Source organism: Salminus brasiliensis, chromosome 12 (assembly GCF_030463535.1).
Source record: "Salminus brasiliensis chromosome 12, fSalBra1.hap2, whole genome shotgun sequence".
Classification (NCBI taxonomy): Eukaryota; Metazoa; Chordata; class Actinopteri; order Characiformes; family Bryconidae; genus Salminus; species Salminus brasiliensis.
Genome location: NC_132889.1, coordinates 12,069,844 through 12,095,073, shown reverse-complemented (window position 1 = coordinate 12,095,073; position 25,230 = coordinate 12,069,844). Strand labels below are relative to the sequence as shown.

The 25,230-nt window shown below is 42.5% G+C and overlaps 1 protein-coding gene across 11 annotated transcripts in view; it reads left to right on the top strand.

Moving 5' to 3' along the window:
* cep112 (centrosomal protein 112) overlaps positions 1-25,230 on the top strand; it is a 161,090-nt gene that overhangs the window by 89,711 nt on the left and 46,149 nt on the right. For 9 of the 11 annotated variants that reach the window (XR_011980728.1, XR_011980727.1, XR_011980730.1 and 6 more), the window contains 2 exons: positions 8,475-8,705; positions 24,823-24,885. Coding sequence is in view for 5 of the 11 variants with exons in the window: in XM_072694215.1 (XP_072550316.1) it covers positions 8,475-8,705; positions 24,823-24,885 (294 nt within the window). In the remaining 6 variants the exon portion in view is untranslated. Of the gene's footprint in view, positions 1-8,474; positions 8,706-10,041; positions 10,137-11,330; positions 11,393-22,173; positions 22,189-24,822; positions 24,886-25,230 lie in introns of those variants that run through there. The other 2 variants (XR_011980732.1, XR_011980731.1) reach the window with 2 other exon arrangements.

Below are 25,230 nucleotides of genomic sequence, written 5' to 3'. Positions count from 1 at the left end.
TAAAAAAGTAAAGAAATAATAGGAATAAAGGAAAAACAGTTAAGACGCGCTGTCAGACCTGCAATGTTAGCATGTAGCAACAGACAAAAGTTTTTCTTCAAGCAGAAATAAAACACAGCAAATTTAAACCTGGCCTCCGATAGATGTCTATACAATGTATTATTGTGAAAACCATCGTTTCATCAGCGTTTCATGTTCAGTTGTAAAGACTAGCATGGCAGGTTAAGCACATCAGTTCAGTCCATCCATGTAGAGATTAAAGGCATTTTACCTAGCACCTCATCAGTCATTTAACTGACTGTGTACGCTGTGAATGCCGGGAAAGGATGAAACGGCCTGCTACGCCTAAAGGCTGCCGTGGGATGCTCTTCTCCATCTCTTCCAGTCTCCAGAGCACACCAAGCAATTTGTTAGCACTCAAGGAAGAGGGCTTTGTGGTTTGGCCATTCTGTAAATGCTCCTCCAACTGATGATGCGATTGTGGTGAAAAGTGCAGTAAACCTCAACGCCCTCTCTAGCAAAAACCCCAGTCCCGTACATCAGTACTGTGTTAGGAATTTCAGCTCATAGATGGAAAGAGGTCCATGGCATCGTTTCTCAAGGCAGCGGAGTTGAATATTCCCCCGGATGGGGTGGCTCTTCCATTCCAGCCGACTGTCGAGCCTCTTTAATGTTTAGATTTCTGGACTGATCAGAGATTTAGATTTTTTGATGGATCCGCCTTTTGAATTTTGAGAAAAGATCTTGTAGCTAATGGCAAACACGAGGGTGAAATACAATCTTCTGAGTCTCTAGCTGTCAGATTTTTTTTCTTCTTCTTCTTCTTCCTTACCACAGCAGAGCAGAACTTTACATGAAAGTGATGCTGGTTGGTTTGAAAACTTTTTCTCTCTGTGTCCCACTGCATTTGAATTGGTGTCCATCAAGCTTACTCTAGCTGCTAGAAGAAGATATGTTTCTCAGCTACTGCTGACACAAAACTGGCTGCCTCAACACCGTCTGAGTGAGATAAGATGGCCATCGTGGCCACTCTTCTGTTCTCAAGAAAGCACATTTTCTCTAAGCGCACATTCTGTGAGATTGAATTCTGGGAAATAAGAGAGAAGCCTGATCTAAAAAAGCAATCTGTGGGCTGCTGTATTGAGCAGAGATGTTAAATTCAGAGGCGTGATTCATAAGTGTCTATAGTATAGATCTGACTTTCCATTTGACTTGAAGAGGAATCCGTATTCACCTTACTCAAGAAAAATGTGTTTATATATTAATACACATTAATAATCTGTGTTTGCTCAGAGGAAAGCAGTGTTCTTCATAAGATAAGGTCCTGAACCCTTCGAGATTGAAAATATGGACACTACTAAGGGATAAAACTTGACTTTTTCACAGCTACGGACGAAAGGTCTGCAGATAGAGTGTAGGCTCAGGTTTCCTCCTGGAATTTGTGAAAGGATACTGCTGCGGAAAGCTGGCACTGTCAGCAGATATCTTCTGCATTCACTTGAAGATGAGCAATTCAGATTCATCTATTGGTGTGGTCACCACACTAATAAACGAGGAGTTTGGCTGACACTGTAGGAACTTGAGGAGAACAAATGGCGCTTGTCCATTCTTGCAGCACTGGGAGTTTGTGGTTGCAACCCAGCAGTGCTTTATTTTGCTTAAGTATAAGTACATTCCACTTGTATCATATGGCCATTAAAACGAGCGATCCCAATTTGTCCAGTTACTGTAAAATATTTATTTACATGAGCTCTCTATTAACTCGCTGAAGAAGGTTTTATTGTTTGTTTTGGGTTTTTTTTGGGGGGTGCTCTTTTTTCAGTTTGTCGGTTTGGTATTCTTTGTTGAGGACGCAGAGGGAATCGGCCCAAATCTTCGTCCTTGGGCTGAAACTGGAGTATTAGTTTTCCCTCAACCTGGAATTGCTGCTTTGGCACCCTCCAGGCTCCTAGTTTCCTCAGTCTTTTTGAAGATGAAAGGACAAGACCAAGAGTCAGTTGGCAGCTGATGCAGGACAGTTCCTAGTAAATATGGTTGCCTGCAGTCTGTACTGTGTGTTTATACACAACTGGCCCCAGAGACTGGACATGTTTTCCATCCATGCATGTTTATGGCACACCATTATGAGGAGTCTCTGCACTTTAAAGTGACCATTTAATGGAGAAGAAGTATGATCAGAATTTGCATTTTTCTTCCACCTGCACCTCATTACTTGCCTGACACGTCATCTTGTAATGTGTTCTTTTATTGTTGCAACCATTTCCAATGGTGTTAGTAACAGGAAGAAACCATATAAATATGCTCTCACATTCTGCCTCCACCGTTATGTTCATCTTGCTTATAGTATAGACTTTGTAAATAAAAAATTGCAGCTTTCTTGAACAGATTAGCCCTAGGCAGACGTTTCTGTCTGTGCCTCCCTTTGGAGACCAAACTTATTAAACATAATTTAGGCAGATTGTATGAACAACAGATGTTTTGGTTGGTCAGTCAAATCCATTATTACATTTCCTGTGTTTCAGCTTTATTCAGAAATCAGTTCTCTTTTTTTCCCCATTTGGCCAGTGTCTCAGTTTTCCCTTTTTTCATCCTTGACAAATTCTGTTTTTTCTCAGTAATATAACATGGAGTTCAAACAGCATGGGAGAGAATCTGATCCTCAGAGTGTAGCGCTAGGGCCTGCTCTCTGCGGCTGTGATTGGAAAAATTAATGACGCAGTCAAACTTTCAAAGAACGAGATTAGACCACAGTACGTACAGGCAAGCATGACAGTGGGGATGAAGCTTGCTTTCCTAATGTGGAAGAAACAACAGACTTGTTTAGTAAGTTCACGTCAGCACTCACACATCAGAGGGGAGGGCTTGTGTCCAGTACCTTTAGTTGTCATGTTTACTACAGTTGCATTAATTTGCTTGCTACAACATTTTCTTTCTAAAGAGTCTAAAGATGAAACCCCTATGCTTTTGCTTACAGCACTCAATAATTGCGTATTTAAACTGCAGTCTACTGAAACAGCCCCTCCTCCTTAATAGAGTGATAAAGTAATATTTTATTTATTACTTGTTGCACTGGAGCAGGGTGTAGTGTTGTAGGATTTAGTGCTGGACACTAATTGTGTCCAGAAAACAGCAGCAAAAATTCAGTTCAGGAGTTTCTCTCCTACACTGTAATGTTTTCCAAATACATTTGAAAAACAAAAGGCAATATTTTGAATTAGTAAGGATCTAGGAAGAGCACATTGATTAGTTTCATTTTAAGCTACATTACCACTGATCTTACTGGTTGTTAAACTGAAATACAGAGGTGCTCTTTTCTGTTAAAATAATTTCTTCGAAATACATGTAACTTAAAATGATAGCAACTGATGTGCTCCTCTTTTATGAAGTCTAACCAGGCTTTCCTTCAACTTCAAATGTTGATTGTCCATTTTGATACAATATTGACCAATTGTCCATGTTATTGGTTGTTTTATTTTTTTTTACCCTCTGACTCTCTGGTCATCACTGCAAAGCTAAGGGCTTGGTCACAAAGCTGACTATTGTCCATCGGTCTTCATCAAGCCATCTGTGAGCGTAACTGACCAACCATCATCTATCATTCTCTCTAGGTTCCTGCCAGCACAGCTTTGAAAAGAGTTTCATTGCTGACGCATGAAAACTGACCTCGCCATTTCTCAACTTGAAAGACATTCACACAACATTCAAATGTGGTTCACAGACAATTCTGGGAATGCTTCAGTTTGAAGCCTAGCAAAAAATTGTAGAGAATTCTACTAAACCTTGGTTAATTAGCTAATTTCCCAATTGTCCGGGAAGGCTTTAACAAGTTTACTAGTTTTCTGTTTATGATTAAAGAAGCTGACCACTGCATCCTGGAGAGATGTTTTATTCAGTTCATACATATCACCTGCAGTCCATGCTGTGAAATTCTCAGTGAAAACAGGAGGCAACCATCATCTAACCGAAGGTGACCATCATCCTGTATTGCCGCTTCTTGGCCCTGAAACCCAGTTATTGAAAGTTCTTGAAAGTCCTTCCTGCTAAATCTAGAGGACAAATAATAACAGTGTTTTAATAGTTGCAGCACTTTTCAGCACTCTTACACTGAGGCATTGCTATCCCAACACCAGCTTTCCTTGGCCTGCTGTGCTGTTCGGCTTGAATGTGTATAGCCTGTGTGAGTCCTGGGGCTCCAGCACACACAGTCTCCCCTTCCCAGATGGAGCCTTCCGTGATGAAAGGGGGTTTTAATCCCGGGCCAGGCACCACTTCCATCAGCCTGGCTGAGCGATGCACGCACAGGCTCTTTCTGAGCTGGCCTCTCTCTGCAACACATGGGCCCCCAGTTCTTGAAGACATGCAAATGTGGCTCAGGCAAATATCAGGAGCGCACTGTCTCTCTTTCATCCACAGGGTGATTCCGCACGGTGCTGGAAATGGAAATGAGATGCGTGCTCGTGCCTTCAGATTTTTGTCCTATATACATGACATTGCAAGACATTACAAGGAAGGCGTTTAGCGTGACACGATAATCTATGCTACCCTGATGTGTATATACACCTGTATATTTATGGTATGGAGTGTGCTGAATTGTATCTTTTTCACATAACTCTGAGACCCCTGAGCACCCCAAGCCTTGTGTGCTGGCTGCCTCAAAGTCATGAGTTATCATGATGCTGCTGTTTTTTTTTTGTGGATGCATTCTGTGTGTGATACAGATGCTGATCCAAGAGCTCCTGATGCATAATTCATTTAATGTGACTTTTTTTATTTTTTATTTTTTCCTCTGAGCGACACATCACCACAGAGCAGGCAAGAAAGAGACTTGCTGATTGCTTGTAGCTGTGGCTGAATCTCTGAATCGCTCCATCTTTCCACTCATTGAAATCCAGTCGTGTGAAACTAGGCAAATGTCTAAATGTTCCCAAAACTGTCACACACTTTGCTTCTGATATGCTTCTGGATATTGTATATTCTCAATCATTGACATTCTCTGAGAAGGCCCCGCCTCTGGGTAATTACAGGATGCTTTAGCTTTAAGGTGCTGGATTGCTCTGCTGCCATGTGCACTAAAGTATGTGAGGATGAGAGGCTAGCATCTTGTTGAACAGCATATATTCACCTAAAAAAAACACAGAGAAGGTTATGAGTGGAGAGGAGTGTCAGCACCTTTTTTTCTTTTTTTTTTTAATAATCTGCACAGCTCCTCTGATCCTTGGCCATCATCCAGATGTGAGGAACTTGCATGTAAACAGTTTACACAAGCTGGTGAACAGGCAAGATTTTGCCAGGTAACTGGATCCTGACTTCACAGAGGAGACCAAAAATGTTCACTGGGGGCTTGGCCTGGGGCCGACAGGAAGTAACACCATGGACAAGAGGGGCGATGAACCACCAGCTCCACTAGACGTTACCCTGAAATGCTGAGGAAGTGTTCAGCCTTGGGCTTATAAGCCAGTATATATAATTGATGGGAAATTGCTTTAAAAGCAGTATGTATTTTGCCTGAAGTCATCATTGGCAGCATTGCCTGCCACACTGGAGTACACATAATGGCCATTGTTTTAACATGAGGTTATGGCCACATGCGTAAATGGTTCTTAGCTATCTATCCTGCGTCGCTGTATTCCTCATTGCACCTAAATTCAGCTCTTTTGTTGAAATATCTACACTGTTGCAGACCCTGTTAAACAATTGCAACACGTCTTATCATATTCATTTTCGAAAGCTTGCGCTTGTGCTAGTTTCATATATGTGTATTTGTTTAACAAGATTATTTCCAGGACCATCAAAAGAGGTAGAAAAAAAGCTTCTCCCAGTCCAGTTTAAGAAGGAATTATAGATTAAAGGCTCCTCCGAGCCAAGATCTAATAGCTCCGCGCCAGTAGCTGCTGCTTCTGCTGCTGCTGCCGTCACCCGGGACCCAAGCACAGCCTTGGCATCTGGATGTGTGTTTTTTTTTTTTTCTCCTTTCATAACCCGCCTTTGAAGTGGCAGAGTTTCCCCTCCCCCCCAACTCCCCCAAAAGTGCTCTCACTACAGCTTTTCGACACTTTTCCGGCAGGCCTGTCACGTGACACCAGTGCTAACCGGTCTCCTCCTCGAAATGCCTGGGAGCAGGTGGAGCAGGAGGAGCAGATCTGCAGAGCTGCCAAACCTTCCAGGCCCCCAGTGCTGCCACTACCGCTCAGCCTTCGCGCATCACAGTCCAGGCTGGGCTGAAACACTTTATGAATGGAGAGCAGGGTGTTACATCCGGCTTCATTATATAGAATAAATTAACGTTACTTTATGGATCAATTTTAAAAAAATCTATTCTTTTTGGACTGGCAGGTCTGGCAATTCATAGTCATGTTTATGTGATCCATGTCCATCATTAGCATGAAACACACCCCCATGCACTTGACTGTTGGTGATACCAGCACAGTACTATGGTCGCCTTATTGTATTGTGTTTAGCAATGTCTAAGCTTAGAGGTATCTTTTGAATTATTAGCCTATTCTAACTAGCTAAGGCTTTTCTTGGGTAAATAGCAAAGCACTTTGTAAGTCGCTCTGGATAAGAGCGTCTGCTAAATGCCGTAAATGTAAAATGTAAATGTAAAGTACAGTGGATGGGATTAGTTTTTCCATGGAGAAGTGATTTTAGTCCTGTAGTGATTCACAACATCATTCTATTTTACATGGTAATATTCCAGCTTCTGTACAACATACTGTACAAATTACCCCAGGTTATATTACTCCCGTTGAATGTTGGCAAATATTCTTTCATTTGCTATGAAGATGTGGCACAAGCTGTACAATGCATATCTAAAAGATGAGTAGTGCTGTTTCTGGTATCTTTAGGTATGTGTTTTTTACAGCATAGCGTATAGTTTATAACCTGATCCTAAAGCTGATAACCTGATAAACCTTGCAGATTACATTACAGATTATAAAACGAATTCTGCCCAAGTAGTACTTAAGACTGTAAGATGATTTGCAATACTGTAGTAGTATAGCGATTGGTGTATTAATGGTTTAAATGTAGGTGTTTGTCATTTTAGAAGTCTGTGCTCAAGCTTACAATGTTTGTTTCAAACACTTACATTTACACTCAGCAATGTCATGTTCATCTTTGCATTCTGTTAACTTTTCCTTTAGAGGTAGTTTTTAGACATTAGCATTCCTGTATCGTAATGCAGCCAATGGAATCAAAGCACTCGCCCTCAAGTTGAAGCTATGCTGTCAGGTTCAAAGCCAGTAAGGTCAAGTCTAGGGGTCAGTTCATCAGAGTGGTGCTCTCACAAACCACTGCTTGACTCTCTAATGGAGGTCCCTGTCAGCTTTAGTGGGAGCCTGTTGCCCTTGGTCCCTTACTGCTTTTTTTTTTTATCCTCTTTTAGTCATCTGCGTCCTTTTTCCCTGAGCCTAGCTGTTCAACACAGCAGCCAATGGCAAATCGGTGGTGCTTGTGTTTTTTCAGCTTCCTGAAATGAGAAATGGCAGCGGTACCTCATTCCCCATGAGTAACTGACCTTTGATTTGCGCTAATTTCGCTCATTAAATCAAACCGCTGACCTTTGTGGAATGCCGGCCTTTGATGTTGAACCCTTGTGGCCGGGAGATCAGAGGGGGCGGTTTCTGTTTTCCTCTTCCTGGCCAGGCTGAGCCCAAACGCTTCATTGGTCTCGCTCGACTTGTTTTTGTTCTCCTCTCTCCGTTTGTCTTTGCTTGCTCTCTTGGCAAAATATGGGATTCCCCTCATTCAGCATCCCATAAACCCAACGCATCTGTCCAGCTGAATCGGATTGAAATCTCACTTCTCGCCAGCAATTACCTTGTTCTTATCTGCTATCAGAGTAGTTACGACACATCCACGTGGAGCGAGGTCAAATGGATCAGAATGGGAAAGCTTTCTTTGTGCTTCTGTGATTTCTGATACTTTACGAATGAAAAGCCTTGCTTGCTTTATTGCTGTATGCACTGCGATATTTTCTGAGCGAAACCACATTAAGGATGGCATTCAGAGCAGCAAGCACTTGTTACTGATTTACTGGTAATAGTAGTGGCATGTGCAAAAATAATGTATGCATTGTCAAGTGTTGGATGATAATCTTAACATATTAAAAATGCAACAAAACTCTTTACATATATAGAATCTCAGTGTCAATGTCATATCAGTCATATAGTCATATAGATGATTACAGATCAGGTACACAAATATACTGTAAGGAGTCAGGGAGTCTTATTGGTATAGTACGGTGTGCTTGCCTTGTCTGTGTATAGAGAGCAGTAGCATTATCCACTTCGCCACATCAGCCATTTTTTGTTGACACAATGTCATGAATGGACTGAATTAAACTGACATGGTCCAGAGAAACGTCACCTCCTGTGCCTTCACCTCTGTTTATCTATATTGGGTTCATCCTTATTGATAAAATGTGTGTTTGTGCGTCTGTGTTATTGTGTGTTTGCCTCTGTTCGTCATTCCAGACCATCTCTGAGCTGGAGGCCCAGGTGCATTCTCTGAGGGAAGAGGTGCTGGCAGCTCATACCCAGAGGAAGCAGCAGCTGACTGAGCTCGGCCTCCTGCGTGAAGAGGAGCGCCAGCGCGCCACACATGACCAAGAAGCAGCACTGAACCGTGTTCGGGCTGAGATGGAGCGTGTACGCCAAGACTTGGAGAGGACCCATGCTGTCGAGAGAGAGCTTGCCCAGGAGAAGGTGGGTGGTTCTCAGTTGAGATTGTCTAAGGAGGCGTCTGATTCTGTTTATTTTTTTCTTTCTTTCTTTATGTATTTATTTCCATTGTCTTTAATTCTTGCATCGCCAGCCATGTAGTATATAACCTCAAGTCCCAAGTAATAAGACACATTACTTTATTTAAAGTAAATACCAATACAAATACCAATATAAATGTCTAAAGATAATTCATATGACAGTTGAGCTAGCCTATATACAGATAAAATGCCTTGCCATAATCATCAAACTCAATCAAACCTCTTATATCCAATTAAATAAAATTAGTGGAATATTTTGTTAAGACTGTAGGATACTACTAAAAACAGTTTAGCTGATGGTCCTCCATGATTGACATTTCTTGTCCATATTTTGTAAATGGTCAATTTTCCAGATTTTCTCAATATTGCTATATTTTGATCGTGTTGGATTCAACCATGTGGAACGCAAATGGGCCTGATTTTGATCAGCCACTTGATCTGAGCATAACTAGCCTTCATACTCGTTGTGGGGACACCGGATGCTGCATCAGCTTCAGACCAGCGTTCATCAGTGGTTACCCCAGGATGATTGATATGGGCGAGCACTCATAGGCGTAATGCTTTGGCATGTCAATCAAGCCGATAATTTCCTGCTGCTCCTTACTTATTTCCCTGCTGATTTGTGGCTACTGGATTAGCATTGCAGCTCTGCCACTGGTCTATTATACATCCTCCCCACGTAACTCACATTAACTGCTGGCAGTTCCTCAGCCCGAGCAGAGGGGATGCTTTATCAGGTGTGGATTCATACACAGTGTTGCTTTGCCGGTGCATGCGAGTCCTGAGGCTTTTGGCAGTGTTCAGGATGGGTTTGGCAGCATCTAGCTGCTTGCGGTCGGAGAGAAAAGCACAACCAATATGTCTGATGCGTTGGCCCTATCACTCTTTCTGTGGCCTATCTGTCTTGTCAGCTGAAGAAGTATCTCAAAGGCTAATGCTCTCTTCCTCCTCTTCTGCTCTCTTTTCTCCTTCTATGTGTCCTTGCGGGTACAGTAAAGGAACAAACGTATGCCAGTCAGCTTTCTCACCTGGTGGGATGGGTGCCTTGTGAATCACATGCTTGTACAATCATAAGTGCTCACGCACACACACGCACACTTACATAGTTCTAGTTAGGGTAGGCTTTGTAGTCTAGCAGTGTAAGAAGGGGTCTGGTTAGCATTTCATTATAAATGCATTAGCCCTCTTTGCTCTGGCCCTATCTAAGCAGAGCAGGCAGTCTTGGGCGACTTTGCCGGAATTCCTGAGGTTCTCACCCCTTGCTCCCTTTATATTTGCAGAGCTCTTGATCCCGGTAACAGAAACCAGGGCTGGAAAACTCCCCTAATCCAGCACAGACCGGGAACCGGCTGAAGGTGTGGTGTTGATCAGAACGGTAATCCTGATTAGGCCCATCAAAGCGATTAGTTTTCATCAGACCCATGTGTCCCTCGTTGCCCAGCCTCCTTTTGGACCATCTGCAGCACATTATCGTGCCATTCGGCCTCCTCCATAAATCCCGGTCCTCCGTTCCGGGACCATATGCGAGTACGCATAACACAAAAATTTGCATTCGAGATTTGCATTTCCACTCTGCCACCACATGAAGGTTGTGTATGGACTACGAACAACGTTATCTTCATCCACTCAGCCTACATCTGACACGCCCCGACCTAGCATCATGAAACGACAGTAGAGCTTCATTGATCACATAAACTTCTTGGTAATCAGCTAACGCTTATAAAAATGCCTATCAATAAGATGCAGTTTGACTAAATCAATTCTTCATAGTCCTTCTTGGTCATTCGTAAAACACAAGCACTGGTATGCAGACCCTGGTCAAGTGGCCTATTAAAAGACACAAGTGTTTGCCTTCATCCCAGTTGGCCATGGTGCCTTTTTCCTGTCTCCCAGGCTGGCTAGCCCGGTCTTATCTAATCCAAATGGACTGTGTAGATTCAAACATCCTAGTGAGGAGTAAACTCATTCTGTAAGATCTGACTGTCTCATCCAGGCGTCTTAGATCTCAGAGCCAGTCAGGTCTTCCTTAATGTGTATTTCCGGGTAAACTTCTTTTGTAGTTAATGGACAACAGAGGATGTCTTCCTCTTCCATCATTGTGATGCAATACTGAGTCATGGCTCATGTTGTGGTTGAGCATAGAGCTTACCCTCATTCTGTGGATAAATCACAGTTTGAAATGAGGACTGAGTATTTGAGAGCTATCCAGGATGACCAACGTTGTCGCTGCAGAAATACTGGCATGGCATTACTGGAACTTAAAATCTTTAATTCTTGAATATGAGCAATATGCAATATGAGTGTTTAGACTATTGCTCTACTGTGGAAGTCATTAGAATGTTTGTGTTGTTGTGCACACATTATGCGTGTCTTATCTTCTGTTATGTAAACTCATATTGTTCAGTGACCTTAAACAATTGTCACATTTTTTTACAGTATATTACAATTTTCTTTCAATAACATCTAGCGTATTACAGTGCCCTAAGCATTCATCCTATATTCAAGAAACCCATAACAGCATTTAATTATTTATTTATTATTTATATTTATTTTTATTTTGTCTTTTCAGCTGCTTTTTGACATCCATATGGAAACAGAAGTATTCACTGGAAGGGCGGTAAAGTGTAGAGTGTAAAGACTGTGTAATGAGAATTTTGCTTGGTTTATTTAATTTTACATTACAACACGGATATCCTAAATGGTGACTTTACAGAAGAAGGCAAAAATCTTAACGCTGAATAGAAGTCAGTATAAAATAAGAGTTTTTCAAGTAATTTAGAACATTTCTATTGGTCTACTCATACAGAATTATTAACACAGTGTACAGCTAAAACAGAGAAAAATGAAGATACATGAAAAGCATAGAAAACAGCATAGCATAGTTCCATGTGCTTCTAAATTATGCTTAGCCCAGGCTTCCTGATCAGTAAAGGGATGAAGCATTATGTGAATGTGCTCAGTGTGATCTACTATCCACATATAGACATATGTGGTGTACTGTAAACTCATATGGATGTAGGTAAGAGAGAAAAATCTGACACTCTTAACTCCGCCGGAGGCTTTCTTGCTTTTCTCTTGATCAAACTCATTCCTCCAGCCTAAGCTATTCTGTCCTTGGAACGTTATTCAGGGTAACCTTTTTTTAGACACGCACACATACATGCCGTAAGCTCATTTAGCCCATGATGTATTGCAAAGTACACCATTTGTATAAGTGGCATTCTTCCCCCTCAGCCTGCTGCATGAGAGGAAAGACGTTATTAAGATAAATGCCATAGGTTGTACAGATTGTGGGCCTGGAGTCTTTGAAGGCAGTTAATGATTCCGTTAGTGTGCCCAAGTAAGATATCACTTCCCAACTGGGTGTCAAAGTTTCCAACTTCTTTTTGTTTGTAAGTTTCAATGGAGGAAAAAGTTCCAGTACTTTTCATTTAGAAGAAGTTTTCTGGACCTCAGATCCTTATTGACTCGACGTGTTTTGTAAGCTGAAATTTCTTATTCTTTTGATGCTGACAGAAACGCTGTCCTCGGCAGTCAGTGGGTCCTGAAACGGGCAGCCAGAGTTTGAACGCATCTCACAGATCCCGAAGAAAAAGGGAGGAGAAATCCATTAAATCCATGAATGGATTTTCATCAAAGACGTCGCCTTTTTGAGGGGGAGCTCGTGGAATAAAATAATGAGAAACAGAATATCAGAAGAGATAAGATCGCGCATTAGATTGTCCCACCGTCAGAGGCTGGGTGAAAAGAAAGGCATGAAGAAAGCCTTTTTTTTTTTTTTTTTAGATAGCTCCTGGTAATGACTGAGGTTTATCTGCTTCTCTGTGTGTGGTGTGTCTGTGTGTGTGTGCTTACGCCCAGTACCCAATCTCCATCCGCCACAGAGGGACTTGGGAGCCTTGTTCCTCTAGATAAACCTGTTTGCTCTCTGCAGCTCACAGGACTCCCAGCCAGCCCCTCAGATGCTGCTCCACTCTCTGTACTCTCCCTTCTTCAGCTTTTGAGTAATGGCAAGCTAATATGAATTAGGGATTGCTTTACAGATTTTGCTCTTTTGATGTTCCTTTTCCCCCACTTGAATAGTGCCAATTTCTAAGGTGGTCCAATTTTGACAGAGGATGCTTATTTCCTCATTACTATTCACAGCAATCAGTTCTTCACATTACAATTTTTGCTTAAAAATAATAATAAACTAAGTTCGATTTAGAGTAAAGAAAAGCTGGTTTTATTTTATTCTGGCTCATCAATGATTGGCAGAGGCATGTGACTAAGTGGGTCAATTGAGCTGCAGCTTGTAGACCACTGGCTCCTTCTATATACTTGCTTTATATTGCAACTTTTAGACCCATAACTAATAAGTATTGGTAACAATAATGATAAACTTCAATCTAGGCCAAAAAAACTCAACATAATTTAATAGTATGTCGTTTTAATACTATTAATTTAATAGTAAACGTCTGTTACAGTGTAGACTTCTGTAGGACATTCTCAGAACAGTTCAATTTCACGCAGCAAACAAACTGTCAGAAAAGACTGCCATGTTCAAGCATGTGTGTAATAGGGCCGAACAATTTGGGGAAATGACCTGATTGTGATTTTTCTGCCCAACATTGCATTTGTGATTTACATTACAATTATTTTAATTACTTAAATTTCAAACCTTAGTGGTTCACATATCTATCAAATATAATACTAGGCTATTCCGAATCCCATGTCATGCTGCTTGCCATCAGCAGCCGGAGTCCAAGAGAGCACAGTTGGCCTTACTGTCTCAGGGGTGGGTTGATGGCACTTACTCCCCACATGATTAGCGGTTGTGTCGGACCTGGGCAGCCGTGCTTTCCTCCGAGCATGCTGGCAGACTAGCGATGATTAATTAGCAGCAGTTAGGTAGTTGCTGGCTTCACATGTCGTAGATGACATGCACTAGTTTTCAACCTTTGAGTTTTGGGGGCATCACTAGTGATAGGCGAGGTTCACATGAACACAGATTGGGTAATTGGCCTTTCAAATTGGGTAGAAAAATGGGGTAAACTTAGAGATAAATTACTAGAACTTCATCACGTTAGGAAATTGCAACCAAGATGGTTTGAGGGGTTTCTGACTGGACCTTTTAGACATGCACTTAACATATGTATGACCTTGATGCTTCTTCAAATGTCGATGGAGGTTTGTGGTGTTGCTTTGTGAGGTTTACACTGATGCTCAACAAATTAGAAATATGTGATTTTAATTAAAAAAGGCTTACACTCACGCCTTATTTGTTCCACTGGGGCCTGTAAGGGCCTTGTTGTTTCACTAGTGTTCGGTGATGTAACCTTTACCCTTTTTGTTGCTCATAGAAGGTAGCTTTAAAGAAATCACAAGACATGACTTTTTTTTAATGGTCATATCTCTTGAGGTAGAGAGAAAGGGCATAGACTGCAACAAGGAGCGAGTCCTGCATTGTTGTGCTAACCATTAGTAAGACATCTGGTATTAACTTCTGAATTTCATTTGAAATACAGTTATAGTTGATGCGTCACCGTCCTGAGTCACACATTGACGATTGTGGATACATTCTGATCTCAACTGACTAATGCCTAATATTGAAACCTGCAGTTTGGCGCATGTGCTGGCCTCGGCAAGATTGGTTGAAAGTAATTTAACTGTCATGTCAAAAAGCAAACCTCTGCCTAAAGCTAGTTTATACTGCAGTATGTGGGCATCTGCAGTGGAGTGGTCTTGTTGAAAAAACAGTGGCGTATGTAATGAATCACTGTTGAAGGAGACTTGCCATTCCTGTTGAGTCTTATTCATCTTCCCACACACCCACATAAACCAATCGACTCAACCCACTTGTTAACACCATGGGCTGAGAAAAAAAAAAGAGAGAGAGAAAGAGGTAGAATGCGGGTAACTGCAGCATTTACCCTCTCTCGCTCTTTAAAGAAAACCATCTCTTTGATCTACCAGAGTGCATTTGATCTCATGGCGCTACATGTGCACAGTTTACTTCATGGAGAAGGAGCAGCTAAAGTGGCCTGAAAACTTAGTTAAGTTTTGTTGATGCAGTTCATTATCACAGTGAACATACTTTAAAGTTAGGATGAGGGGTGAGAACTGCGAACCCTTCATAAATTGGTATAGATCAGACCCAATTGTTGAAGACCAAGAAGTAGATACCATGGCAGCATAATGAACGGTCTCCTTTGGTATCAGAATAGCAATATGCGTCCTGTGATGTGCAAACGGTTAATCTGGCTTAACTAAACAGCTGACTAACAAGTCAAATTGTTTATTTGTATAACGCTTTCAACAACAAGCGTTGTCACAAAGCTGCTTTAAGGAGATCCAAGTCCAAAGACCCTCTTGAGTAGGCAAGAAACAACAGTGCTGAATTGAACAACTCCCTCAGAGCAAAATGATTCTTCCTTTTGAGAGGAACCAAGACTCAAGTGGGGAAACTCACGCTCCTCTGGTAGACACAGGATAGCAAAACAAGTAACACTACAAAGCTGTAAAAGTGAAGAAGTGATTAATGGATATACAGTGATCAAACTATTAGCTAACAGGCCTTTCCTGAGTTGCATTGTATGTATTTTAGCACATGTTATAATTTGAAGGGTAGGGGTACTCATGACCAGGATAATATGTCAGTCCTATTATGTATATGCCTTGAATTCCATCATTAAGCAGAAATGCCATTTGCCCTTTATTATCAATTGCCCAGGAATTAAGACTATAAACTCATCATAGCCAAGTGTGTATAGCCTCCTGAGACCCAGTAGTTTGTTTTTGGCCTCTGTAGTGGACATAAGTCTGAGACCTACTGTACTTTTGCAAGTAATGGAGCACAACACAAGTTTTATTTATTTTCACAATTTTACCTTAATTGTTTCTTCAATATTGAGATTCTTAACTTTAATTTAATGTAGGCTTGAGAACTAAACTGTAATTTGAATCCTTACAAAACTGAGCTTTTATTCTGTGCCCATGTAGTGGATAACAGGACTTACTGCCTACCATTTTTAACATTTTAATAATTTCCATACTTTAGGAAGCAGTGAGTCATAAAGCATTTTTTATTTTCGAATTGTGCAAGTGGAGTCGGAGGTAGAGCTTTTAGGAGATGCTGTGGAGGAGGGCTAGGCAGTAGAGCTGAAAGTTGAGAGGTCAGAGTATGACTTGTAAGCTCTGCAGGAGCCCACAAAGTGATGACTGCCATCGTGCATTATGGATTAAAGCAATGTGTAAACTAGGTTCTAAATGTCCTACAGTGCCTAGAAACGGTAATGAGAACATTTTTAAAACTCAAATGAGTTGATGTTCATTTTTAACAAAGATTACAGCCTCTGATAGTTGCTTGTGTTCCTATGAAAACTATGTATCTGTGGTACCACTGTAACATAAATGCACTGGTGGTTTGCACAGTTTTGTGTTGTGGCGGTTTGCTGCTTTGGATACATGGATTCCCAGGTCTGAACATTTTTATTTTTTCAACCAAGTGAAAGCAGGTGAGCAGATTTCACATGCTTTACTTCCAAGGGCTCCAAGCAGAGAAGCAGAATCTTTATCTCCAACGATGCAACGTATGTCCAACAAGGGCTGTGTCCCACATTAGAGAGCAGGGCCATTTCTGCAGTGTACAAGTGGCGTGGCAAAGTGTGCCGACTGGGACTGACTCTTATATGGTCAGTCACTATTCCCTCGTTGCCATTCTTTTGCCCCACAGCCAAGGGCCCCAAGGACCCACTTCCACCCTCCACCACTGCGCCCCCCCCCCCTTCATGAAAGGCACTCATCCACTCTCTTTCCTCTTCAAAGCAAGCCCCCTTCTGCCTCCACCTCATCCTGACCCACTAAAGCTGTGGCGAGGGCCTAACATCAGAGGACAGACCTGTGCTGCTCCCTGAGAATTGCTTCAATCTGCCCACCATATGAGCCCTTCATTTTCACTTAAAGCAGCTCCTTTTCGTCTGTTAAAAAAAAAATAGAGTCAAATGGGATCCTTACCTTTTCTGTCTTTTTTCTGTGTGTGCCCCCGTCCCCCCCCCCCCCTTAGCCCCACCTCCCCTAACCCCCCCACCCCCCCACTTCAAACTGGGTTTGGTTACATAGTGAAGCCGCTGTATGCGTTCGCTCCCAGCTACATGCTCTTTCCTGTCTTGCCACAAGATCACCATGGTAACAAGGTGTGCGGCACACAACGGGTGCGGTTATTTTAAGTTTACTCAGAGCGATGGAGAGAAAAGGGTAGGGAAGAGAAGAGGAAGATAGAAGCACAGAAGAACTGAAACAGCAGTGGCAGTATCTTGAGGAGTGAGATGCAACGCTCAGGTGGCAGCAGAAGAGAATGCGCCACAGTGTATGCCACACACACACACACACACACACACACACACACACATTATAAACAGCGTGGGAGGCGAAAGGCAACCTCTACAGCCCCTCTTTCCCATTAGCTGCTAGGTATAAAAATGCTCCAGAGCCGCATGTGTGAGTGGTGCAAGAGAAGCCTCACCAGATGCTTCCACCTGCATGACGACTCTTTGTTCCTCGTTCCCGATTTCCGCTCAGAAGACTTTGCAGCTGACAAGTAAGGGGAAGTTGTCACAGTAGAGTGCCCACAACCCCAGGTAGACCACTAATGGCCTCAAGCTGCCTTAGTGTGCCAACAAACTGAGTAGCCAAAGCATCTATTCATGCTAACCAGTGCCAGCAATAGAACTACAGGTGATTTACCTTTGTTTCTGCTTTCCGTTTTGCACAATTCTCACATCCTCAACGGTAAGATAACCCACGCTCACATGTCAACACACCTATTTTATAAAGCCCATGGCTGCATGGCTCGAATTCTTGTATGGCTCGAACTGTTTTGGCACAATTTCGCAATGAAATATTTAAACATATTAGTTTGCAAACAACTAAACGGATACCAGCTTGCATATAAACCAAAAGGACCATCTTTTTCCTCTTGGAATTCTAGTCATGGATAACATGTCATTGCTTCCATTTAAGTCCCAGCAGTGTACCTCCACCTCTGCTAAACAGTGCAGTAGAAGAGATTTTTCAGGCTGTTGTGCTGTCCTCAGATAGCAGTACCGAAAGTGTTTTGTCCAGGCCGACGTGGTTATATTCACAAACATCACGCTCGCTATTTTTGTGGCTCGTGACAGATCGTTCGTGCAGACACCGCTTAAAGACTGTCTTTAGGCACGAAGGTTTTTTTTTTTCCATGTTTTTCCTCACTTCTGTTTTAGAAATCTGGCACCAGTATGCAAAGAAGGTTGTGAAGACAACTTTAACACACCACCGTGCGCACCTGTTGACTACCAAGGATGTGGCACCCGTACAAGCTTTCAATTCAGTTGTGACAGCAGGGATTAGACTGAAGCAACTCTTCAGACATGGCTGCCGCCTTCGGAGAGAAACGCTGTAAACATACTTTCCTTTCAAACCAGGATGCACATCAGTGAGCACCCCTCTCCCACGACGGCCCTGTCAGCTGTCATTCTGCACAAGTTTGGACGTCAGTTGTTGTTTTTTTGTTTTGTTTTTTTTTTATAAATATATAAATACATAGGAGAGTGCATCACCAGGTCTTCTTACTCTAGACTTATGGGTTTTAGTTTTTTCTTCTTTTTCTTCCTGTGGTGGTGGTGGGGTGGGGGGGGGGGTGTTTGTCGTTGTTTTTCACTTGATGCTCTTCCGCTTTCTTTCTCTCTCCCCCTCGCAAACTTATTAATTTCTGTCAACTGGTTTCTCTGCCATTTGGAGATACACCAAATCCCATTATTTTTGGTCATGGATTACGGCAAGCAAAACAGTGAGGGGGGAAAAAATGATCAAAGATGTGTCGCTATCACCTCTGAGTGGCAGATTGAGGGAGGGAAATGGGGCTTAATAGCAGAAAATCAGATTTAGACCAGCCAGGCATGTGGATGGATGTGGTGATTCTATTTCTCTTTCTTCTGTGGAGATGAAAGTTTGGGCTGCCCCCCCCCCTTCTTTTTTTTATTCCAGTGTGGCTGGGTTATTTATGGCTGCAAGTGTGTGTGTGTGTGTGTGTGTGTGTGTGTGTGTGTGTGTGTGTGTGTGTGTGTGTGTGTGTGTGTGTGTGTGTGTGCGCGCGCATGTGTGTAGAGTATGTGACACAGAGATACTGCCACAGACTGGCAGTATGGAGCTGTTTTGAGAGGAGAGTGTAGAACACCCATTCCAGGCTCTGTAGGGTAGAGACTCTGTAGGCTCCCACAGAAACTGTTCGTTATACTGCCTTATACTGTACTGCAGAACAGCTCACCTTGTACAACACGGCACAGCAGTACAGACAATCCAGATCGCCAGACACGTTGTAGAGAAACTTTTGGCCTTGTTTTTTACATTAGTATGAATGTAATGTTAAAGTAATATTAAGAAACTTATAGTCAACCAGTATTAAATCCAATACCCAAATATAGTCAGTCTGTCGGACTGTTTTTTTTTCTCAAGAGTACAGACGAAAGTCATGCTTCAAGCTGGCTACTACTAATGTTTTTTGCTATATGATGTACTTGCCCATTTTACCAACGGTAATATGCTTAACAATTCTGAAGTGAATCTGAGGTGAATGAACATAATGGTTTAACTGCATGCAGTTTGCACAGTGTTAAACTGATAGAGAATGAATTTCCAATAATTGTAAAAACATGTCTTTATCTTATCTAGTTATTTTAATTACATACTCTCCTATTACTCTGTATTTCTTACGTGTTTCTGGCCTTAATCCTACATCACCTAAAGTCTAAGTTACACTTCAAGCCTTTTCTTTTTTGCCCCATTTCCCGAAAGGTAAAGCATGCTTGCCACTCCTCAACGAACTTTAATCACAACACCAGATGGTGATGGCCACTGTAGGGTGGTTGGGCAGATAAAAGGCTCTTTCAGCTTAGCGGGACTCTTTGCCTTCATCTCTTATTGATTCCCTAATCTGGGCTTTTGTAGTGCCGACCCTGGCTGCAACTCAGCCCTGGAGGTCATCAGACGGGATCGTGGGCTCCTTAAGGCCAATAAAGCAAGCAGATGTGTTTGTGGCCCAGCTCCATCAGTAATGGAAGTGTGACAGGTCCTAACTCAGCGGTGCTGTCTAAGACGACACTTATGAATCTGTGATGAAAATTGAATAGTGCTACCCAAATATGCAGACTAGCGGGAAAAGGAATTCAGCTTCACCTGTTGGTGCAAATGCAGATAGGCTTGTGAAAGGACAGTATGGATGGAAGTACATCATTTAGGAATGTGTAAACATAAGTTGCACAAGTTGTTATGTGGTTTTACACCCAAGCTATGGGGCAAGTGTCTCAAATAGACATCTTATGTTTTAAAGCACTGCATGACATACCGATGTCTATATAAGCAGACAGAAATGAAAAGCTTTAGCCAAAACCAAAGAAGCAAACCAACACGCCTAAATCTTCAGAAACTCGATTCACCACCCTTCAAGTGATTTGGTTATCTCAGATGTAGATAGACATGCATGTGATTTGTGACACTAAGTGCCTTTATCTGTAAAAATGGGCAGATGTACAGTTCAAGCCTGTCCATTTTAAATTAGGGATGCGTTGATCCAACCTTTTCTGTTCCAAAGCTGATGCATAAACCTTGCATATCTGCCGATACCCGATCCATGCACTAACGGAGCAATTTATTAGCAATACTATACTTGTACTGGGTAGAGCCTTCTTTTGCTTTGCAGTCTCCGCTTTGTGTTCTTGGCTGCTAGAAGTAGAACCCAACATGATCTACTGTTGTTGAATGCCTCAGTGTTCCATGAGTTGTGGATTCTGAGATGCTTTTCTGCTCCCCACAGTTGTACAGAGTGGTTATCTGAGTTACTGTGGCCATTCTGTCAGTTTAAACCAGTCTGACTATTCTCCATTGACCGCTCTCATCAGTTTGTGTCTGCAGAACTGCTGCTCGCTGAATGTGCTTTATTGCATCATTCTCAGTAAACTCCAGAAAATGTTGTGCTGAAAATCTCGGGAAGCTGGGCCAAACCAACCACAAACAATAATGTTGTGTTGCTGGTGTGTTGGGGTGTACATGGTCATATTAATACTGGCCACAAGAACACCGCATGCACAGGTTGGGCCTTTTGGAAAGATACAAGTGTGCATACCATTGTGGGGTTTGTTTTGTTTGATTTTTTTTTTTTTTTTTTTTTTTTTTTTTTTTTTACCTTTTTTGAAGACTGGAGTCCCTACTGTACGATGCACCGCCTCATGTATTTTTCCACATTGCACAAGGAGTACTTGCTTTTTGATGGAGCAAGTTCTATCACAAATCCAGCATAGTCACGTCTCTTCCAGTTACAGCGTGTACAACATATGCAAGGGAAGTTCAGCAGAGAACTGAGAAACTTGACAAAAACCAGAAGTGACAGAACTAGTGATGAGACAGATACAGTACAAGCAGAAATGTGTGTGCTTAGCCTGGCAGCACAAGAAGAAGCCGCAGCAGAGCATGAATAATGGACAATAACTAAACAAATAGCTTTTCACACCTCGCCTTCTGCCTCCTCTATTTGCTAACTCCCTGAATCTACCAGCGCAGCCACTATATATACTACAACTTGCTCATTTATCGGAGAGGCATAGACTACGCAAATATTTGTTAGTCCATTGTGAGCGGCGTTTACAATGAGCAGGTTTATTGGCTACCTGGAAGGCTCACGCTGGAAAAAAGGTCCACACCCTTATAGGCAAACCTACCACTTCCTTCTGAGAACAGCCCTTTCGATCGGGCTGCTTTCCTTCTTTGTTGAAACAATGAAACGTCAGATTTTTTTTATTACTAATAGTTTTTTACTAATCAGAAACAATAGTATTGGTATTTTCCTTTCTCTACATATGGAAGGGATATCTTTATTTGCACGCTATCAAATCTGTAAACCACCATCTACTCCCAGCACAAGGAACCAATAAAACCGAAGGCAGTTTGGACGCCCCAAGGCTTTAAACGCTGTGTTTACAGAAACAGCACTTTTCCTCCTCTATAGGCCTCAACCCAGATTCCTCATGAAAAAGCCCCCAAAACTTCCCCTAATCTAACCACAAACACACACCTACATAAATAAGCAGAGCTAGAATCTTGTACTTATTATTACAAGGCAATAATCAATAGTCCCGTGTCTTTAAGTAGGGGAGGGGGAATGTCTATTATGCTTCTGTATACACGGCTGTTTGTGAACGTGCACTTGCATGCATTTGTGTCCAAATGAGTATTTTTTGTTTTTATTATTATTATTTCTTTCTCGAGTCTTTCCTCATCAGAAGTGCTGCCCAGTGCCGGGCTGCGCTCCAGCGCCGGCTTGTTAATTAAGTTTCGCTAAGCGGCGCATGGTCTTGCCTTCAAATACACTAACCAGTGTTCTCTTCTGCACACTTCAAAAGGCTGCACAGCCACTCCAGCAGACTTATTAAGTGATTGCAGCTTCTGATATCGCCTCAAAGTGCCTTGAGCAGAGGAATGCCTTTGACAGAGCGCAAGTACTCGGCTGAGGTAAAAGGCGCGCACACACACACACTCACTACGCACTCACTAACACACATATCACCGTGCTTAGAGCCTGTTTTGTTTGCTCTAAAACATTTCTTCTTATATCAGTTCAGATGTAGGAGATATAGTCTCCTACTGCACATACAACGCCTCAAAGGCCTCACTTTCACAACACCTTGCCAGCATGGACGTAAAGCAACCCGAGCTGCGTTTAACTCCCCTTTCAGACAGTCTGACCAAAGCTCCTCACGAAACATGCATTTGCTCATTTAGCCAACAGCACACTTAATGAAACAGCAGGCAAGTCGACGCAGTCTCTATAGCAACGCGCACTGCCAACAGGCTACAAAGAAAGTCCACCCTGTCTTTTTTTTTTTTTTTTTTTTTTTCCCTTTTTCTCCCCTCCCCCGCCTCTTTGCTTTGTTTTCACTCTCATCAGGTGGAAAGGCCCCAGGAGACGGACGAACAGTGACTGAAAAAGAGGCAGGGGAAGAATAAGCGAGTGAAGAAGAGGGGGCGGGCTTGGCTGAGCTGGCCTGGGGTGGGCGCTGCTGATGGCTATCGGTGTTCAGTGGCTTGCGTGTGTGTCTGTGTCTGTGTGTGTATGCTGAAGGGTGGCTCAGGTGTTGATGCCTGCGGCTGGCTGCAGCAGGCACCGTCTGTCTGTCTGTCAGTGCTTCAGCAGAGGCTTCCGGAAAGCACCTCTGACAGCAGAGCATCACTGCTAACACTCAGCTACTCAACCTCTAGCACAGCACACGCCTTGCCAGGCCTAGAAAGGCATAACAAATCTCACATACGCAAAAGGCTGTTGTTGTATCGTGTAGCTAGCATCAAAGGAGTAGCTCTCATATGTGTCGCTCACACATTCTAAGCCAAACAGGGTTTTATGTAGTGTTTGTTTTTGAGAATGCTTCAATATACCAGTATTTTCTTACACCCCTAGTATAGAGCTATCTACAGAAGGTGGCTCACCAGTGAGATGACATCGAACCAACTATTTATGCATGCATATGGTTTATTGAGTTGTATGGAGCCGTTGTCTCTACTAGTTAAAGTCAGCTTTATTGCCAATCCCGCTATATGTACAGGACATACACAGGATTGAAATTACGTTAATCTCAGTAGAAGTAAAGTGGCATGTGCAGCAATGTTTGTATAAAGTGTATGAATAAATTATATGTATAGAGGTCTCTGAAATTACATAAAACATAAAGGGACACATGCAGCAGATTAGAGCTCTGGATAGTGTGAACAAACTACAAGCTTTTTTATGTAAATATACAACTCTATTTAACTCTATATCTATATACAACTCTTATTTAAACGTGTAAATGGATTTCTAGGTACTGTCATTTTTTAGTTTAGATACATGTAAGACCCTAAATCTCATTCCTAACACAGACACACACTCACAATGTGATTTGCCAGTTCTTTCGAAACATCGCCTCTTCTTTAGGGGGCAGTAGTGGCTCAGCGGTTAGATGACAGGGTTATGGGTTCGATACCCGGGCTTGGCAAGCTGCTACTCTTGGGCCCTTGAGCAAGGCCCTTCGCCCTCTCTGCTCCTCGGGTGTTGGAGTTGGCTGCCCACCGCTCTGGGTGTGTTTATGTGCTCTCTGCCCCAGTTCCTTAGTGTGTGTTCACTACCACAGATGGGTAAAATGCAGAGGACATTTTGCTGTACGTAGTACAGTGACAAATATGTGTACCGTTACCGTGTCAATACACTGACATATAGGTATGTGTAATGTGTTCTGGGTGGTTTTCAGTGTTGTAGATAATGTACAAAATAAAATCCTTTTTTTTTTTTTTTTTTTTTAAAGTTGTACTTGAAATACAATACCAGAAATGGTATACCGGAAATGTTAAGGTGATCAATGCAGGGCATTGTTAGCCCTGAGCAGATCAATGCTTTGAGCTTGTTTTTCAGTCAGATATAACTTGCTTTAATTTCTCTTTGCTTTATCTTCTGTGGCCCTCTGCATCGCACTGTCAGACCCATTTAGGGCGCTTCAAGGCCTTCTACCGCTGGTGTTCCCGCAGCATTTGTTGGTTTGTCATAGGGTATAAGAGAAAACAGAGACATTGGCTTTGGTTTGTCCTGTCGCTGGCTCAGTGGGCATGTACATCCAAAGCAGCCCTCGTGGCCTTTTTTGTTGTTTTGTTTGGTTTGTTTTGTTCTTTTGTTCTGAAGACCTATATAGACCAACCACATCATGTTTTCATGTACCATTCTTGTTTTGTATGTTGATAATTGGCTGTTGATTTCTCTGTCTCCGCCTCTCTGAATGAAATGAATAGTTGGCCGCCAGTCAAAGGCCGACCCCTGCGCTGTTCTGACTGCAGCCGAAAGGCGTCGCGGTTGGCACGGCGCCAGCCCGCAGGGTCTGCCAGCCACAGAGGTCACAGCAAGTGTCTACGCACTTCCTACCAGCCGATCTGGTTTCATATGTGTGTCTCTGTCTCTCTTTCTCTCTCTCACACCCCCCCCCTATTTCCTCTCTCTCTCTCTCTCTCTCTCTCTCTCTCTCTCACTGCAGACCAACAGCAGGTTGAAGCAGCTTGAGAAGGAGCACAGTCAGAAGCTTGCCAAGTCTGCACAGGTAAACACTCTCTTCCACCTCCAGAAGTATTGTCTGAAAGGATTATACAAATAATGTCCTGAGGGAAGTAAAAAAAATACAAAAAAATCTCCTCCGCTTTCCCCTCTGGACTAAAATTACACACCTGCACGCGTACAAACACTGGGCATTTGTGTACACCATTCCTGGCACTATTCCAACATATTGTGCTGACAGATCAGTCAAGATGAACTAGGGGTGAAGCAATTCACAAAATTTGATAAGATACAGTGGTGTCTTAGTCCTAACATGGACACTTCACGTTTAGAGAATGTCTCCACGAAATAGTAGACTCTAAACTATTAGTGCATACCTGTCATGTTTTAA